This window comes from Drosophila takahashii, chromosome 2L (assembly GCF_030179915.1).
Source record: "Drosophila takahashii strain IR98-3 E-12201 chromosome 2L, DtakHiC1v2, whole genome shotgun sequence".
NCBI classification, from domain to species: Eukaryota; Metazoa; Arthropoda; class Insecta; order Diptera; family Drosophilidae; genus Drosophila; species Drosophila takahashii.
The window spans coordinates 23434542-23454326 of NC_091678.1; the positions used below are offsets into that span (position 1 = coordinate 23434542).

Sequence of the window (19785 nt, forward strand, 5' to 3'; positions counted from 1 at the left end):
TACCCATTGACAGACTTTTTTTTGTTCTTTGTTAATGCCCCATCGGAAACTTAGGCATATTGTGTATGAAAGTATCTAGCCATATGCGATTGCTATTAGAGCTCCACTCATATTTCACAGGACCCAGACATGAATGCCAGCTAAATCCGGTGTGGTACAAAATATGCGATAAGTGTAATTCAAACCTGTGCGCACTCAATAAATTGCCAAATAAAAAATAAGCAAAAAATAAAGAAAAAGCGAAATTTGAAGTTACGCCAATTAATTGAAAAAAGTGTCCAGGACACCTTGACAACATGCGTTGACAATTTATGGGGCAGATGCCAACTGAAATGCTACACGAAAATTCCTTGGGTAACTTTCCGCAAGCAATTTCGGGGGAAAACTAATATCGAAATGGGTATCGATTGACCAAAGGAGGGTCCAGACTAGAAAAGTTCAACAAATGTACAAATTCTACTTTATATTCTGAGGGTCTTAGAGTTACTCTTGTTTAAAATCCCATTCGAGAAAGCCATTAAGCTGCTGGCGGTTTAAATTAAGTGCCACCAAAACGTCAAGGGCAACGAGGACCGACCCACAAAAAAATGCAATGAAAATCAAAACAAGATGAGCCCGAGCACAAAGACCAAAACGGGGGCTAAGAAAAGAAACCACAAAAGAAGAGCAAGTCTCATAATTAAAAATTAAGCCATTCGCCTATTAGTTTTAACCCTCATTAACTTTAGATAAACTAATCTCCAAAGTAAACCACTCGCATTCAGGGCCCAAGTTAAACTGACACGAGACCCTTGCCAAAGGGGGAATCCCCCGAACCCAACAAAAGACCCACTCCGCCTCCCACTTTTCCGCCCACCCCATCAGAGCCTCCGTTCTTTTTTTTATTCCGTGCGCGCCTACAATGCGTGAAAAGCTCATCAACTCGGGGCAACTGCTTTACAGAAAGGCAGCGAAATGATGTAGAAACTGAAGCAAGAAAAAACCCCGAACCTAATATGCAAAAAAAGAAGAAGGAACCCATCACATCGAGAGCAGCCAGAGAAAGGAAAGATAATTAAAAACGCAACCTTGATGGAAAATGAAATGTTTACAAAGACACAGCCTCAGTCTTCTCAGTCCTCTCAGCCCCCGAAAAAAGTGGGGCCCAGTGACAGGCGAAAGAAGGCGATGAAAGGCGCCAAGAAAGTCGAGGAAAACATTTGCACTGCCCAGCCAGCGGGACAAAACGAAAACATAAACGGATACGCGCTGCGGATGCAAAGTTTACTCGGGCAAAAAAAATACAAGAAAAGGCAACTGGGAGGCCTAGAAAAGTCAAAGGGACGCCAGCCAAGGCCAAAAGGAGACGGAGGAGCAGGCAAAGCCAGCCAGAAATTAACCGGAACATATTTTCGTTAACAATACCGCAAGAACATTCGTAATTTCAGCTTTAATATATGATAATTCAACTCAATCCGAATTATCACTATGGTAATAAGAGAATAACGTTTTTAACTGTCCAAATGGGATGGCCTTCAAAATAAACATGATCATGAACATGATCAAAATACCAAATTCTGGTTCTACCAGTCGTTCTTATTTTACCGATTCGGAACCTTAAAAATCTATAAATTGGTGAAAATAATTAAGAGAATTTTAATAAAGATTATCTATTTTTTGGTACGCATTTCCGAAAGTTTATTCACTTTGCTTATCGATAGACTTACACGTTTTTTTTTGTATTATATATAATCTTGTATATTCAATTAGAGCTACTTATAGTTTAAACACAATTGCTTTGCTCATTGTTGCATAGTAAATTCTAGAATAACAAAACCATGTAATAATAGTTACAAAGCGCCAAAATTGAGCAAATTACACGAAGCACTTGACTTTACACCTATGAAAAAGAGTATACAGATATGCTTATAAAGTAGGGAAACGAGAGCAAACCATTTACATTATATAAGAAGAAGCTGCCTTATTGGCCGAAATAATACCGCGAGTTTCAAATTTAAAGCATGTTAGGTCAACCAGGGTAATAAATAATAAAAAACTTTACACGGGTGAAAAATCTATACATCGCTACTTAAACTAAACCGAAGGACTTTGGGTAATTGTCAGTTGTCATAGATGTTTCTCTGCCATGGCTAATTCGTTGGTGGTCGATGGTTCTGCTTGCCACTTCCACTGGCTCCACTGTCCCGCTCCACTTTGTTTTCGCGCACCATCAGCAGAAGTTGCAGCATCATCAGGGCTTGCACCTTGTCCAGCGGATCCATAAATCCGCGCTGCAGCCACTTGGGTATTGTGGTGCGGGCGTGACTGAAGCCCAGTTTGTTGAGGATGTAATCAACGCCGTACGGCTCAATGGATTTTCCCGCCCAGGAGAGCAGGCGCACCGTGGGCTCCAAATGCCACGTCTGACACTCAAAGTGCCGCCAGTCGCGCACAAACGATTCGAGATCAAAGGTGGGCGGGGAGCCCTCCTGTTGCGGCTGCCTGCCTGCATCGGTGGCATCGTGCGAGGCGCTTGTCGATGGTCCAGGCGCAGCTGCCGCTCCAGGCGACAAGGTTGTGGATGCTGATGTGGCGGTCGTCGTCGTGTTCGTTGTCGCTGCTCCCGACATATTGACAGCGGCAGCAGCGTTCGCTAGGCTCGTGTGGCTGCCCTGCAGCGGATCCAGACTGCTCTTGCTGGCGCTCATCTGCTTGCCCTGGGCAGTCAGGTTCGTGTTGGAGGCGCCCTTCTTCTCCCTCAGTATCTCGTCGGTCAGGTATGGCTTTAGGTTGGCCTTCTGCGAAAGATTGGGCGAGGCTGCCCTCGCCGACTGAGCTCCAATCTAGTGGTGAATAATTATAAGTTAAAGTTTACAAATAAACGGGATTAAGACTTACCACCTTCTCTTTTTCGGTCACATAGGAGGTGATGAGATCGTGCAGGAAGAAGAACGCGTCCGCATCGACGGTCACAAAGATGTGGTCATCGAACTCGGTGATGAAGCTGCACAAAACTTCTGGTTTGTTTTCTGGAATCAAATTAAACACGCATGTGTAAGACACTTTCTTTTGTATGACCACTGTGATTAGTAGACCTCGGATTTTGCATATTTGCATATTTTTATAGGATAAAGATAGATCAATTCAGAAAACACCAAAGTTCGTTTCAATAAAAAATAGTTTAAAATTAATGGCATATTTAATTTTTTTGCATATTTGCATAAAATGCATATGCATAAGATATGAAAAATATGCCAAATATAAAATAGCCAACCTAATTTATCCGAAGAAAATTGTTTGTTCCTTTTCGTCATTTCTGAGATATCTTATTTGTTCCCAAGTTTAAGGAAACCCTATTTATATTTTCAACGAGTAGACGAGAAGGGGGAAAAATAGTAAAAGGGGCAGAATAGTTTTTGGCCCTATCGGCCAAACTGCTTTAAATTGCTCGCCGTGTTTACTGAAGGTTCCTTAGAGTACCAGAGGGCTGCATATATTTTGCATATTTCCGATATGCATCCGAATTTATTACATTTGAAAAATAAGACACCTACCTAGAAATGTTGGTAAAAATCGGACCAAAAAAAGACAAATAAGCAAAATTCGAGGTCTACTGATTAGTACTCACCACTTGGCTCTGGTGTGGTTGGTCCCTGTTTGTGCTCAGTCTTGAAATGCAGCTGCAGGCTGGGCAGGGCAAAAATGACCTCCCGATTGTGGTTATGCTCCTGCGCCTTGGCCGCACTGCTGCTCCCAGAGGCCCTTGTTCGCTCTATGGAATTGGAGGCAATCTCCCGTTCGCACTCCAGCATGGGGAAGCGATCCACAGCTGTGAGGGGGAGAAAAAAGGATTTTATTTCACATTAAAACAAAGATAGTAAAAATAACTCACCATCAATTTCGCTATTAGCAAAAGCATAGTGGAACCACTCGTTAAGCGTCTTGAACTGAGGCGGGAAAATGATGTTCCTGGTGATGCGACTGACGATCGCCATGGAATGGTTCTGCTGCTGCTGCACCTCTGTCGTCTGTCCCAAGGAGGAGGTGAGCGTCTGGGTGACCAGCACTTCGTCCTCGCTCTGCCGCGCCTCCGTGGCAAAGTTGATGGATGGCGATCTCAGGCTGAACAGCGCCCACGACTTGGACTTGAAGTTAATGCCGTGGAAGCAGGCCAAGGAGATGTTTTGCCCCCGCAGCTCGACGGTGCCACCTAGGACGTTACCATGACGTGGCAAACGGGTCACCAGTGAGGGCACCACAAGGCCAACGGCCTGCGCCAATGGCTTCTGCCAATGGCGGTGATGGCGGGCGTCTGTGTTCTCCCCAATCAGACCCTGAATTTGAACAGGCGCCACTAGCTCTCCGTTTGCCAGCTTCTTCTTGAGCTGCTGCCGCCTCTTGATGCTGGCGGTGCGGTCTTGCAGGCGCGGCTCCAGACTGGAGAACACCCTCTTGGAGGACTTAAACTGCTGCGTGAAGAACTCCTCCAGTTTAAAGTACATCTTTAGCAGATCAGCGGTCGTAGACTTGCTTATCATTATCTGCAATTGGTCCCAGCTAAGGTCGCCATGGATAAAGATCAGAGCTCTGGGTTGATCCTTGCCATGCGACGGAGCTGCTGCCGCCTGGGAGGCAGTCCGCCACTCATCCTTCATGGCAGCAGAGAAGCTGCTGATCCGGGTCATCAGCACAGAGGTTCCCATGTAGTCCAGTCTAAGCTCCAGGGCCATAAAACTCAGGCCCATGGTGTGGTAGGGCTCCATTCCTGCCTCCTCCTTGATGTGGAATCGTTTGTTAATCTTGTTCACCTCGAAACTGCCACCCACTATGCCGCCCTTGGCATCCAGGGCAGATCCTCCCAGGTAGATTCCGGCATACAAGTTCTTGTAGCCAGTGCTGCCGATCGAGAGGCGTCCATCCGATTGAAAGTCCTTCGTGAGCCACACAACATTGCCGCACACATTGCCAATGTTCATTTGCACATTCAGCTTGGTGAAATTGACTGCAAATATCACCAGAGTTTCCCAGGCAGTGATTTGGTTCTTTTCCGAGGGAGGAGTTCCGGAGGATTCAGCGCTGGACGACTTGCCTAGATTTTTCAGTTGTCTTACAGCTCCAAAGTGTCCGAGTTGCTGTTGCGACGGTTGGGCCTCAAAGTCTAGCCGCATTTTGTCCTTGGCCCTGCTGGCATCTTCGCTGGGCGTTGGAGTAGCCGGTGGACAGCCAGTGGGGGTTTCTGCCCCATTTCCTTGCTGTTGCTGCTGCTGTTGTTGTACACTGAGATCGCCCAGGAAGAGTCGCCTCACAATCCGCCTGCGATACCAAGCCTTCGGAAAGGCTAGAATCTCTGTTAGTCTTCTCATATCGTACTTAAAACTGGCACTTCCAATATCGACAATGGTGGAGAATCGGATCACTGCTCGCGATTGATCAAGTGATCTCTTGGAACTGGGCAAAGGTTCGATGTAAACCTTCCTACATCGCGTAATGTGGAACTTGACAAACTCAACGTTGATACTCAGCGAATCCTTCCTTTCGCTGTCGCTCAGCGGTGAGAACTGCGTCTCCTTGGACGTCTTTTTGCCACCGTACGGATGGAAGATGAACACATTGAAATCGGCCAGGCAGCCGGTCACACTTAGTCCACCCGTGGGCAGCTGCTGCTCCGGATGGGCATGAGTTCCTGGCTGCGTTGGGTTCTCCTCGTCGCTGCTCCGCTTCGAACTGAACACAATATCCAAACTGGGCAGCTGAAGCATGCATTCCACTCGGGAAACCGGCAGGCAACTAAACCGGAAGGTAGAGGGTTGCATATGGAAGTAGACTATAACATCCACTGGAAATGAGGCGTAAGTCACATAGTTGGCAGGCAGTATGTCCAGATTAACGGCTGTATTATGGGATGGAGTCGGCGGAACACTAGTCGATTGTCGTGCAGGAATGGGCTCTAGAGTCTGTTCTAGGAATTCCAGAATATGCGGGGATATGATGGTTTCCTCGGGGATACTCTGCAGGGTCATCCAGGCGCACAATGTAGCTCTTTTGCTGCCCATTCGGCGACCATGCGGCACCTGATCTCCAGTCAATTGCTCCGCCAAAGTTTTCGATTGGTAGTGAAGCTTCACATCCAAACCGGGGATGTGGAAAATGGTGAGATCGGCCAGCAAAGCGTTGGCATTATAGCGCAGCTTGCTCTTGTCCCTCTGTCTCCTTGAGGGTGTTGGACTTCCCCAATCGTTGCCAATGCTCCGTTCTCTCTTGTGGGATTTTACACTTGAAGCAGGCACTCCACCTGCAGCAGATCCACCCGCAAAGCCTTGAGCTCGTTCCTCGCCAGTATCCTTGGTATGCAAGACGCATTTTCCCGAGTTTACCAGAACCTTTATGTCCAGTTCAAAGTCAATGTTGGGTTCCGGTTGCTTCTGACCGTGACCATGCTTGCGTCGCATCTCCACAGAGGTGCCGTCCACATCTATCTCACTGGGTGTAATGTCGCCTCGCCAATCCAGCTCATTGTCGGCCGTCTCCGTATCGGTGTCCGCATTGGGCAGTGAAGTCTGTCGCATGGCCTCCGTGAAGGTCACTCTTCCAAGAGCGTTAAGTCCTCCTCCTCCTCCAACCACTCCTCCTCCAGCCGTGTGTTTTAGGGAGGCACTGCGGGAGTGACAGGAAGCCGGGGTGCTCTGCAGGCTGGAAATCTCATCATTGGAGGCAATTGTGTCCAGCCTCCTGCCTGCATAGCTTCCGTTGTCCAAAGTCTGGGGAACACCCACTCCAGTTACCGACGATGATCCCGCTCCAATGTACGAATGCGAGCGACCGTAGTTCTTTAGAGACCTTCTCAGCGAAGGCCTCTTCCACTTCTGGATCATATCTCTGCGGAAATACTTGTAGCAAATGGCCTGAAGCTCCTGCAATCGCCTCTCCTCGTGGGCCACCGTATTATGCGAGGCGCCCAGAGTGCGCAGATCGTTGATGATCTTGAGCTGCTCGGCCATTTCCTTCTCCATCATAAACGAACGCTTCTTGGAATCAATTGTGGGATCAAAAACAAACGCTGGCAAGTTGTCAAAGTCTCCTCTTCTGCGCACAAACGTATCCCTGCAGCTCTGATCTCCTTCATCGCTGTCGGGCGACTCCATTTGGGTCTCATCCTCCTCGAAGCCCGTCAGCATGGTGAGAGTGTGACCCAGGGAACTTAGCTGTTTGCCGATATTCACATCTAAATGGATGTCCACACCCTCCATTTGCCATTTCACATTCAGCAGCCACTTGGCGTTTTCGCCCTTTTTGGCAGCCGTGGTGCGCGAACAGACCTCAAAGGTTCCCTCGGACACAACACATACGTTCATGATGGGCTCCGCACTGTTCGGCTTCCAGTCATCCAGATTGGTTTCAAAGTCATCAGCGAAACGCAGGCACAAGCCCTGAAACTTGCCCTTGGACACCAAAGCACCCGAGTTGCAGGCCGAGATTATGGTGTTCTCCAGCGTGATCACAACGGCGCCCTTGGAGTCAAAGTCTTGATAGGAACGGGAGCCAAATGTCTGCGAAAAAGGACAATTAAATTAAATTAAAAATTAATTAGAATCTAGAGCCCTGCGTGAATCATTCAGTTTTTGTTTTATCATAGTATAAATAAATAAATACAAATAAATTGAATGTTTTTCTTATTTATTTCGAATTGAATGAATTTGCCAGATTTTTTTTGTGCTTTCTTTTGAGAACAAAAAGTGGAAAATTTTTAACAAATCAATGCTAACTGCTTAGTAAATAAAATTCATGCAGATTTAATCACAAAATTATGGCCCTTTCTTCTTCAAAAGAAATTGTCGTTTGAATTATTTCAGAATTCATGCCATTCATTCTTTAAATTCTATTACTCTCAAAATTCAAATTCATTCAATTCTATTAAACTAAAAATTCTAATTAATTCTTTCATATACAACAAAAAATTCCAAATAATTCATTGAATCCAATCTCTCTATTAAATTTAGTAACTTACCGTGGTGTTGACCTGATTGAGGGGCAGGCAAATGCCCATGTCCTCCACTGTGAGTTGCAGGAAGAGCGTAGACAAATTGGAGCTGGCTATCTGCCCAAAAGCCACGCGATCGAACACCTGTGGATTCTGCTGATTCTGAGGCTGCCCCGCATACTGACCGAACTGGCTGTGCTGGACGTGCTCATGGCAGAGATTCGCACGCTTTTCCGCCCAATACTCGTAGGCATTCTTGTAGTTGAGCCACACAAGTATGGCCTTGTCCACGGCAATTGGCTGGACATAAACCAGAGGCCTCTTGAGGGTGAGTAGAATCAACTCCTTGTCCTCGTTGAGCAGCTCGTCCTGGAAGGCATTCCTCAAGTTAATGGTTGTGTGAAAGAAGGCGTACTGCTGAAACTCGGGCTCTGCCTCGTCGAAAATCACGTTCCGTATAATCTGGCCCAGGGATAGATTGAAATCGATGTGAGCCTTGAAGAAGAGCTTGCGGTTGCTCATATCCCCCAGGTTCTTAACCCGATTCGACAGCTGCAGCTCAAGGATTCCGGTTTCGAAGCGAACCGCCGAGGAGCAGGGCGTGGTGGCCGTCAGTTGGATGCGCTTCATCGAAATGTTGATGGAGAAGAGGATGCGCTTCAGCGAGGACTCTTGCACTGCTCCCGAACTATCGCCACTTTCCTCTGTCCACAGGGGCACGGGCTTCTCGCCTCCATAAACCTTCTGCAGCACCTCGTTGATTTCGCGCATAAACACCTTCTGCACGAAGACCAGGTGGTTCAGGAGATCTGTGGTCAGACAGCGCTCGAACTCCCCGATCTCGGCGCTGGCATTCACGTAGCCACCTTGGCGCAGGACAATGCCCTCGACCGTTTCAGTGTGATCCTGGCGGTGGTCTGGAATATATTCGGCCAGGACGTGAACAGGTGGTAGGCCAATACAAGCCTCAGATGGCAGGTTCATCTCGTTCTGAAAATAAGATATAAAATGTTTTTTTTTACTATTTGAATATGGTTTTTAAGAAGGGGACCGCAACAGTTATAAGTTTTATTGATAGAACTCGCACTGAAAAACTTATATCTTATTTTTATTTGTATTCCTAAAAAATAACAGTTATTTTTTGAGTTTTATTATAAAACTCATGATCATGATGAGTACAAAAAAAAGAATTTTAGTATGGTTTAGTTAGTTCTTTTTCGTTAGGCCAAGTAGTTTTAGTACATATAAAAAAAAAATTATTTTAACATTAAACTATTTTAAAAATTGATTTAAGGTAAAAAATGGGCCGTGTGTACAACTTTTTTATAAAATAAAACTCACACATTATATTTATTGATGATTTTTATTGTTTTATACTCATCAATAACAATTACTGCCTGAGTTTTATAATAAAACTTAAAAAATAATTTTTACCATTGATTTTTAAAAATAAAACTCACAAAATAAAAATCATTGCAGATTTGCATAACTTGACCAATTTGGAAATCATTGGTGTTCTTGATTTTTTTTATAGCACTTTTCTAAGTGAATGATTTTTATAGTCAGAAAAATTTGAAATAACTATTATTTTCGGTCCCTGTTTTTAAGGGATTGGTTTTTTAGTTAAACTTAATTAAACTAAACTAATACTAGTAGCTTGTAAACTAAAAATATCAGCTAGCTAAATCATAGTTTTCTAAACTTTACTATCATATTTAATAAATTAATAAAAATAAAAAACTAAAATATATAATTCAAAAACGAAGTTTCGCGCCCCATTTTAAAAATCCACAGCTGTTAGTGTTACCTTTCTTATTAAAAGTTCAAAAAAATACTAAAAGCGAAAAGGCTTTATGATGTAATATGCGGCATTTCTGCACTGCCATAAATTGCAAATTTTAAAGTGTCATTGCAAAAAGAATTAAAAACAGCGGTTGTAAACTAAATTGCACCCTGTAATTTAAACAATAGTTTGACAGTCGTGAGTGAGTGACACTTATATGTTCCCCGATTATTTATGTATTTATGGGATAAAGAACGAGATTACGTTTGATTATCTTATCGTGCTAAGCTGATTCGACTTTCTGCGTGTGTTTTCACCCTAGTTACTTGGGAACTGCCATTGCAGAGCCACGATGAAGAGGAGCACCACCCAGATTCTAGCCAAGCTGAGGGAGCTGATGCTGCGGGCCCAGGTGGGCGACTCCAGCGGCATATCGGCGTACATAGTGCCCTCGGACGACGCCCACCAGTCGGAGTACCAGTGCCAGCACGACGAGCGCCGCTCCTTTGTCAGCGGATTCGATGGCTCCGCCGGCACGGCGGTGGTCACCACCGATACCGCCCTGCTCTGGACCGACGGGCGGTACTACCAGCAGGCGGAGAAGCAGCTGGACTCCAATTGGGTGCTGATGCGCGATGGCCTGACCACCACGCCCTCGATTGGCGCCTGGTTGGCCAAGAATCTGCCCAAGGGCAGCTTTGTGGGCGTGGATCCCCGCCTGCTTTCGTTCCGCGTGTGGAAGCCCATCGAAACGGAGCTAAATTCGGCCGAGTGCCAGCTGGTGCCCATTGAAAAGAACCTCATCGACGAGGTCTGGGGCGAGGATCAGCCGGCGCAGACTTCCAACACGATCATCAGCCTGAAACTGGAGTATTCCGGCGTGCCGGTAGCCAAAAAATGGCAGGTGGTGCGCAAGCAATTGAAGGACAAGAATGTGGATGCTCTGGTGGTCAGTGCCCTGGATGAAATCGCTTGGTTCCTGAACCTTCGCGGCTCGGACATTGACTTCAACCCAGTATTTTTCTCCTACTTGATTGTCACCCACGACGAGCTACTGCTCTTCGTGGACTCTGGCAAACTGCCCGCCGACTTTGCCCAGCATCAAACGGAGAACAATGTCAAGATAAGCGTTTTGCCATATGCTTCTATTGGCTTGGAAATCAGCAAGATTGTGTCGTCGAAGGAGTCAAAGATCTGGATTGCACCCACCAGCAGCTACTACCTAACTGCCTTGATACCCAAGTCACGTAGAATTCAAGAGGTGACGCCCATCTGTGTGCTAAAGTCCATCAAGAACGACGTCGAGATCGAGGGCTTTGTCAACAGCCACATTCGCGATGGAGTCGCTCTGTGTCAGTACTTCGCCTGGCTTGAAGATCAAGTAAACAAAGGTGCGGAAGTCGATGAAATATCTGGCTCCGATAAGCTGGAATCTTTCCGGGCCTCGAAAGACAAGTACATGGGCCTCAGCTTCACTACAATCAGTGCTTCGGGCCCCAACGGCTCGGTTATCCACTATCATCCGAAGGAGGAGACCAACAGGAAGATAAACGACAAGGAGATCTATCTGTGCGATTCGGGAGCACAATATCTGGATGGCACCACGGATGTAACGAGGACTCTGCACTTTGGTCAGCCCACCGAATTCCAGAAGGAAGCCTACACGCGCGTTTTGAAGGGCCAACTAAGCTTCGGCGCCACCGTCTTTCCGGCTAAGGTTAAGGGCCAGGTTTTGGACACTCTGGCGAGGAAGGCCCTGTGGGACGTGGGCTTGGATTACGGACACGGCACCGGCCATGGAGTGGGTCACTTCTTGAACGTTCACGAGGGACCCATGGGTGTGGGCATTCGTCTGATGCCCGACGATCCCGGTCTCCAGGCGAACATGTTTATTTCCAACGAGCCTGGCTTCTACCAGGACGGAGAGTTCGGCATTCGTGTCGAGGACATTGTTCAGATTGTTCCCGGCCAAGTGGCACACAACTTCGCCAGCCGTGGCGCCCTGACTTTCAAAACTATCACCATGTGCCCGAAGCAAACTAAAATGATCAAAAAGGAGCTGCTGTCCGATGTGGAGATAAAGCTGCTCAATGCCTATCATCAGCAAGTTTGGGAAACTCTTTCGCCAATCTTGTCGCGCGACGGAGACGAGTTTACTTTGTCCTGGCTTAAGAAGGAAGTTCAGCCAATTTAATACCATTTTAACGTGTTCTTTTTTCGACAGTCATATCTATTATTCTGTCACATACTCTGTTCTCAAGACTAAACTATTAAAAATGCTTTTATATATCTTTAAAAAAAAGCTAACTATACAAATGCACTTTGATTAAATGATTTTTTGCAAAAAAAAAGTCTCAATGATTTAAGGGGGGAGATACAAATAAATTGGTAGAATAACTGTTTCAAAATGTGCCATAAAAGTTTCAAGAAGAAATTCATCCTATTTTTGAACTTATACCAGGATTACGGCATCCACCTTCCTTGTGCAGTAGATATATTTAATTAATTTAAATGCTTTTTCACGAAACCACGTTTTTCTCAGCTGCTTTTACGGAAATGTTTGTAATGAAATTGCCCACTGTCTGAACCTACTTAATGTAGAAATTTGTACGTTTAGCTATTTTTTGTTAGCCAAAAACAAAAAAAAAAAAAATATGACAAAAAATTTTGACTTTGAAAGAGTGTCACAACCATAGTTTTTAAGATGTTCTATGTAAGTTAGGTTCAGACAGTTTCTAAATTATTTCTTAACAAAATAAACTTGGATCCGCATCTGGCCTAAAAAAATTCCCACGGCCGCCATTTTAAAAGATAAAAACAAAATAAAAATTGGTTAAAATTATATAAAAACAAGAGAGAACGCTATAGTCGGGTGCCCCGACTATCAGATACCCGTTATTCAGCTAAAGGGAGGAGATGAAGATAAAAACTTTGATCCGCCGTAACTTTTTAACGAATGGTCCGATTTAAAAAATTTCTTCTACATTTCGATAGGTATTCATAAACACAATAAAACTGCATTTTTAATTTTCCAAAATATTGAAATTTTTAAAATCGTTTTTAAGCGATTGTGGGCGTTAGAGGGGGCGTGGCACCCTTTTGAAACAAACTTGCGCTTCTAGCTTTTATAATTTCCGAGATCTCAGCGTTCATACAGACAGACAGACGGACATGGCTAGATCGACTCGGCTAGTGATCCTGATCAAGAATATTCCTGTCACATACTTTTGCACGAATCTAATATACCCTTTTACTCTACGAGTAACGGGTATAACAATGTAATCAACATGACAAGTTACGAAATCCCAGCACAATTCCTTATTGGTTAAAAAAATCACAAAAAACTTGAAAAAATTACAGTTCTATATGTATCTCCCCTTAATTTATAAATATTTTAAACTCACCTGAATCTTGGTATTGAAGCTAAGCGTGTGCGTGGGCAGATCGATGACAAACTTCGCCCTCTGGCCGGTCACTCCCATCGAGCTAACGTGATTCATGCGATACTGGGCCTGCAGCGAAGGAAGTAGAGCAGCATTGATGGACAGACTCTGCAACAGTACATTGAACTGCATGACCAGAGGCTGCAGCAATCCGTTCTGGTGCTGGGCCGTTCCCGTCTTCGATTGGGCCATGTGAGCTGCCCGTCGAGCAGCCTGCTGCGGTTGCTGTTGGGTTCCTGCTCCGCCTGAAACCGTACGCTCTCGCATCTCGCTGGCCACTCCTGTTCCGCTGCTGGCTCCTCCAGAGTTGCGGGCATGGAACGGCGACTCAGGCTCCTCCGCGGTATGCGAACGAAGTGTGGAGCGACCGGAATTCCGTTTTACTCTCAGCTCCTGCAGCGTGGAGGACAATTGCTTAGAGCTTCGAGTCATCATTCCATGCAGGGCCACCGGATGTTGGGGAATGTCTATGTTAACAGCCCCAATCGATAGCAGACCGCTATTCTTATCCTTGCCCCGCTTCGAAAGACTCGAGTAAAGAGTCTGGCTTTTTCCCACGGTCACCTTCACCACGGTCCTGGAAAGAAAAACAAAAATTAGAGCACATCTATAGTCAATAAATATAACAAGAGAGAACGCTATAGTCGGGTTGGTGTCCCGACTATCTTATACCCTTCACTCAGCTAAATGGAGTGCGAGGGAGATGGAAATTAACTTGCGCTGCGTAGGAAGCCCAAGAATATGTGTGGGAAATCTCAACCTTCTAGCTTTTGTAGTTTACGAGATCTCACGGACGGACGGACAGACGTACATGGCTATATCGACTCGGCTAGTGACTCTGATCAAGAATATATATACTTTCTAGGTTCGGAAACGCTTCCTTCTTCCTGTTACATACTTTTGCACGAATACAATATATCCTTTTACTCTACGAGTAACGGGTATAAAAATAATACGTACTGTTGGCTGGGTGCCACTCCTTCAAGCAGCACAATCATGGCTCTTCCCACTTGTCCAGTTAGGGAGCACTCCAGGGAGACCGGACGAGCCTTCTTCCTCCAAGTGGCTGTGCTGTTCAGCGTGGTAATCTCAGACTCCAGCTTAAGACCGGAAAGCGTGGCCAGCAGTCGAGTTTTGTGGATCTTGGCCACCCCGAAGACAATCAGACGCGTTCGCTCCTGGGAGGGCGCATCTACCAGCAGCATCTCGCGGTGCTGGGGCAGCGGTGTAGGAGCATTGGCCAAGTCATCCTCATCGTGAGCGAAGCCCGCCGGCTTGCTCTTGTGCTCGTTCAACGAGCTCCTTTGAACCACAGTCTTTGTTTCTGGCATGGTGCCATATAACTCCAATAAATGGTAGATGGTCTTCCAACAAGTGGGTGTCTCCAACATGGGAGCCATCGTTGGCATTCCCGCCTTGGTCAGCGTGTTCTGGTAATCCCCACTGACACTGGTGGCACATGCTCCATTAAGCGAAGCCTTTGATTCTGTGGACATCTTGAGGATGTTCTGCTCGTGGAGCGACATTGTTGGGCTATCCCTCAAGGGCGACGAACTAGACTCATTCAGATTCGTGTAGCCCAGCTTGCCCTTCACCGATTTCCCGGTGGATCGAAGCTTCTGGGCGAAACTCTGGGGCCTGTTCTTCGCATTTGGAGAGGGTGTCAGTTGGATAATGGGAGCCAAGCCACCAGGACGCGGTCTTGCCAGCATGGTGGGCATGGTTTCATTGAACTTGTCATAGCGTTCATCTGAGTAGTTCTCCACGTGGCCAAAGCGTTCTGATACCGAGTTGAACGGCAGGATGTCTGTGGGCTCAGAAGCTGCAATACAGAAAATGTAGTTTAGTTTTTATGTTAATGATTAAAGTCGTTAAGATCCCTACCCAAACTACACTCATCTTTGGTCTGGCTCTTTTTACTCAACTCAGGTTGGTCGTGGAACTCGTTCTGGGCATCCTTTACGTTTTGGTACATATTGCAGATCTGATGAAGCAGTCTCAATAGAGGCATGTTAACCTAAATTATAAAATTTTAATTAACTTATTGATATGCTTATTATTAGATTATTCGTTTACCTGCTGTGAAATAAATCTCACATTGAGGCTGAAATTTATCACAGTACTGGTGTGCTTCTTCAGCTGGCGACGCGACATATAAATGACATTCTGGCGAGCCTGATCTACCATGCCATCGGACATCTTTAGAACTTCCAACTCCACACCCACTCGCTCGCACAGGAACAACGGAGTGTCCATCATTATGGAGGCCCTGCCGCCGTTTGATTTCTTGTTCATTTTAGCTGGTTTCTGGGCTGAGTTCTTCTTGTCACCCGCCTCGCTGACCACAATGTCCACCCGAATGGAATCAAAAGTGCCGATCAAAGAGAGATTAGTGCCAAAGTTTTCCAGAGAAGATATGTCAGCGTTGGAAAACTTATTAATCATTTGCTGCGGCATTACTCCTAAACAAGTGAGCAGCGGTTCAAAGATTAAATGGGCATCCAGCAGCTTAATGGAATCCTGCATGATTCCACTGCGAGTTTGTCCAGTATGTCCATGCATTTTTGGCGGATTAGGCCGAGCATGTTCCTTCTCGGCAAAGTGCTTTTTCTTGTTATCCTGCTGCTTGGCCATCCAAAAGTACAAATCCTCCTTGTGGTTCTCGGCTCCAAGCCAGAATTTATCCACCGAGTTCGTGGAGCTCAAGGAACCTTCCTGCAAGGCGCCGTATTCTGAGGACAACAAAAATTAAGTAACCGGACTTTAACAAGAATTTGTGAATCCAAATTAGAGCCCTGCGTGAATCATTCAATTTTTCTTTCATCATAATATGCCATGAAATTTCTGATTTGTTTAATTCAATTCTATGCGAAATAAATTAAATGTTTTTCTAATTCTTTTCGAATTTAATGAATGAATTAACTATTTTTATGAATTTTTGAATTAGCCAGATTTTTTTTGTGCTTTCTTTTGAGAACAAAAAGTTAAAAATTTTGAATAATAAATGTTAACTGCTTAGTAAATAAAATTCAGGCTGATTTAATCACATAATTATGGGCCTTTTTCCTTCAAAAGAAATTGTTGTTTGAATTATTTCGGAATTCATGCCATTCATTCATTTAATTCTATTAAACTCAAAATTCAAATTCATTCAATTCTATTAAACTCAAAATTCTAATTAATTCATTCATATAAAACAAAAAAATTCAAAATAATTCATTGAATCCATTCATGCAGGGCTCTAATCCAAATGCACTTACCAAATTCTGGAACCTGCTTCTCCACCAGCCCAGAAATAATGGGCAGCATTTGAATGCTGGAACGAGATGAATTGCCATGTGAATAATTCGAGGCTTTGCTGTGCACTTTATTTAGGCTGATGCACACGAATGTTTTAAGGAGAGAAGAACAGATCACAAGCATGACATTAATGAGGTGCAATGAAAGGTGGAAGCAAGCAAACATTTACAACTTACCCGCGACGAGGTTGGTGAATATTTGGCGAAGTGGAAGTAGATCGCTGGGAGGCGGTTCCATGATTTCCAGCCTCATGACCATACGGAACACCTCCGTACTGATTGTTTTCTATAGAGGAAAGTCAGGGAAGAATCGTAAGTAAAGAGAGGTTATGAATATTAGTTAAGCACTCTTCAAGAAAGCACTCTTCTCGGCAAGTTGTACACTGAACGAAAAAGCTTGAAATTAGAAGTGAAAGAAGAAGAAGGATTAAAGGCTCTTCACATACTTTTCTTCGCTTAATGTACAACATACTTAGGTTTAAATTTAGTTCCATAGATATAGATATAGAAATAGTATATAGCCAGAAAGGATAGAAGAGTTGTATTGGTCTGTTGTATAATGCAAACGCCAAGCATCAAACAATATGAAGTGGTGAACACTCAAAGCGGTGGATAACATTTGTGTGGAAAGAGTATTTACAGAAGAGGAAAAGAAAGGAAATAGAGGGTAGATCAAAGCGACATACACACGCAGACACAGTCTTTTAACTTGGTTAACAAACAATCAACAGGTGCATCAAACAGGAAAGGGGAAATATATAGAAAGAGTCTATAACTATACATATAACTAGGTTAAAAGGAGATAACCACCCGCCACAGACGGCGGGCAGGAGAGCGTTAATCAAAAAAATACCAATGTGAGTTCGATGATGCTGTGTTTGCCCAAGTAATAAAGCATTCTCACTCTCTTCCGGATTCTCGCCGACGCCCGCAAAGGCGCCCATTTCAACATCACCTTCGCACTCATCGTTCTCCGCCTCCTCCTCGTTCTGCGGAAACGAGAAGGTCACGTTAATGGGTCGGGCCAGCTTGTTCTTGTACTGGTGCTCGAACAGAATCGGATTGTAAAGGGTGTTCTTCCACTGACGACTCAGCACAATGATGCCCTATAAGATAATTGAAAAATAATCAAAAATATATAATATAATATGCAGGAAAGTAACTCACCTGTCGCAGAGTGTTCAGATGTGGAACATCGTGTTGCTTAAAGATCGACTCAATCCTCTGAACACCCTCATCCAGGACCAACTTCTGCATGATGTAGCACAGCTGGCAACTAGGATCCTCCTGCAGAGTCTTCGACAGCAGCGTGTAGTTATTGGCATAGCGACTCTGCAGAGAGTTTAAATAATATAGTTTTATATACCATCCATTTAAAGAGGGGTCTATAATGTGAAGCATATGTACAAAAACCAATATACCTCTTTTGTTACCTTCTTGATCTTGGGGTTTCTCTGGATTTTCTCGTTATCCATGGCCTCCGCCATGAGACAAGCAGCCACTGCCGTCTGTCTCGTGTGGAGAGCCTTCATCAGGGAAACGATCTTGATGGCCAGACGATTGCTGGGATTCATCCAAGCCGTTATCGCCGGCGAGGCAGTGCTCAGAAGATTCCAATCCAGTCGCGTCAGATCAATCTTGCGGGTAATAGGCACGCACGGTGGAGCGGCAAAGTTGAACCAGACCGCCTTCAGTTCAATCACACAGGAGGAAGTCTTATCCGTTTCCTTGACATTGGACAAAACCTTGTCGTAACTATCCTTGGAGTTGGTTCCTGGTCCTGCAGAAGGCTTTTGAGCTCCTGACGCAGCGTTCGCTGTACTCGTTCCTTTCTCCACATCTTCATCTGGGGGCTTGGGTGTGGATTTTCTTTGCTCAGCCGCGGAGGAGCTGTCTCCGGCGATATTGCTGTCGGAAGCAGGTTGAAACTTCTCCTTGGGAGTCTTGGGAGTGGGAGGCTTTTTGGTTATCAGCCGCCAGGCAGCCTCGGCCTTTGAAGTGGCTCCGCCATCTCCGGAAGCTGTTGCTCCGTCTCCTTGGCCCACCAGATCGTTAAGATTAAAGCCGCCGCCGGAAGTTCCTCCCCCTGCACCTGCTCCCGCCATTTCGGCTAGCTCCTCCTTGCTGTTCTCGGACTTTTCGAAGTGCGATCGCTTCACTATCTTCACACCCACTCCCTCCAAGCCACACTCGAACATAATGTAGCCAATGCTCTCGATGCCCGTGCTTTCCGGCATTTTCAGGCATTCAAACAGCACTTTGCTCTTGTGTTCTGGAATGGCGGTGACGATGATGGGTGAGTCCTGGGCGCACGATTGTCCCTCGGTCTTCAGGCGTCGCAGCTGAGCATGGGCTCTCCCAATGTCCAGTGTGATTACCAGCTCCTCCAACTGCTTTTCCGATGTCTCGATAAGGATGGGCTCTCCCTGGACATTGTCGGGTCGCGTCTGCGATGAGAGATGTGCCAAGAGGGCGCGAGTGCCCTTCATGATGCCACCCTTTTTGTTGCTACTGCCCGACTGTACCGTTTGCTGGATGTACACGTTGTGCATGGAGGCGCGCGTCGTCTTGCCCAGGTGGAACTTTGTGGAAATGCCCTCCATGTAGAAGGTGAGCAGTGAGACGCAGCTCAGATCCTGGAGAAAAGAAGGGGAATGGTTATAATATCCCTAGTTTAAGAGTATTTTATTTATTCTTACCTGCACATTGTCCAACGCCGCCACTGAGATAATCTCCTCCACAATAGAGGACTGCAGCATGGTGATGCTGACCTTGGGCAGCACAATCAGTCCCTGAGTCTTCGTCGATATACTCTCCTCGTAGACATCACTGAGGAAGGAGTCACCGGGTCCCTGGAGGTGTCTTTCCGTTGTAGATCGCTTGGAGTTCGAGTGCACCTGGGACCAATAGCTCAAGCTTTGGTCCCGCTTCAGGATGTTGTCGTTGTTCACCTTGGCAATGCAGGAGGTGTGGATAAAGTTCACCACCGAGAGCAAGTGCATCGATTGGATTGTTGGAACGGCGGCCTCCACCATTCTGAAAGCAATTAGGGAAAAATAGGCATTGAATACATAATAATTAACAGTCATATTATTTATTTAAAATCAATTTATTTTAAACGTAGGTTTGAATTTAATTTGCAAAATTAAATATAGTTATAGGTCTTAAAATTTGTATCTAAGAAATTGTAATAATGTTTTTTAAAATAAATAGGAAACAAATATTTTCTCTAATTTGTATCTAAAAAATTGTATGATTTTTTTTCCAAATACTTATAAGTTTAAAACTAAAATAACCCTAATA

At 45.2% G+C, this 19785-nt stretch overlaps 2 protein-coding genes across 12 annotated transcripts in view; one reads left to right on the forward strand and one right to left on the reverse strand.

The window, feature by feature from the left end:
- Positions 1-1658: 1658 nt before the first annotated feature.
- Positions 1659-19785, reverse strand: part of tweek (transmembrane protein KIAA1109 homolog tweek) — a 35120-nt gene continuing 16993 nt past the window's right edge. For 2 of the 9 annotated variants that reach the window (XM_070215185.1, XM_017151489.3), the window contains 15 exons: positions 19182-19518; positions 17916-19118; positions 17650-17814; positions 17336-17588; positions 16660-16768; positions 16444-16559; positions 15260-15915; positions 15068-15200; positions 14144-15005; positions 13145-13760; positions 7985-8947; positions 3872-7526; positions 3608-3808; positions 2878-3008; positions 1659-2822 (listed from right to left, as the gene is read on the reverse strand). In XM_070215185.1, coding sequence (XP_070071286.1) covers positions 2130-2822; positions 2878-3008; positions 3608-3808; positions 3872-7526; positions 7985-8947; positions 13145-13760; positions 14144-15005; positions 15068-15200; positions 15260-15915; positions 16444-16559; positions 16660-16768; positions 17336-17588; positions 17650-17814; positions 17916-19118; positions 19182-19518 — 10093 coding nt within the window. In that variant the 3' untranslated portion in view covers positions 1659-2129. Of the gene's footprint in view, positions 2823-2877; positions 3009-3607; positions 3809-3871; positions 7527-7984; positions 8948-13144; positions 13761-14143; positions 15006-15067; positions 15201-15259; positions 15916-16443; positions 16560-16659; positions 16769-17335; positions 17589-17649; positions 17815-17903; positions 19119-19181; positions 19519-19785 lie in introns of all 9 variants that reach the window. The other 7 variants (XM_070215187.1, XM_070215180.1, XM_070215181.1 and 4 more) reach the window with 5 other exon arrangements.
- On the forward strand, positions 9817-12091 carry ApepP (Aminopeptidase P). Of its 3 annotated transcripts, none has more exons than XM_017151497.3 (2): positions 9817-9942; positions 10063-12091. In XM_017151497.3, the coding sequence occupies exon 2, from the start codon at positions 10093-10095 to the stop codon at positions 11932-11934; it is 1842 nt and encodes a 613-aa protein (XP_017006986.2). In that variant the 5' UTR covers positions 9817-9942; positions 10063-10092; the 3' UTR covers positions 11935-12091. The 3 variants fall into 3 exon arrangements, with proteins under 3 accessions (XP_017006986.2, XP_017006987.2, XP_017006988.2); XM_017151498.3 differs by having other exon boundaries at positions 9842-9938; XM_017151499.3 differs by having other exon boundaries at positions 9853-9942; positions 10086-12091.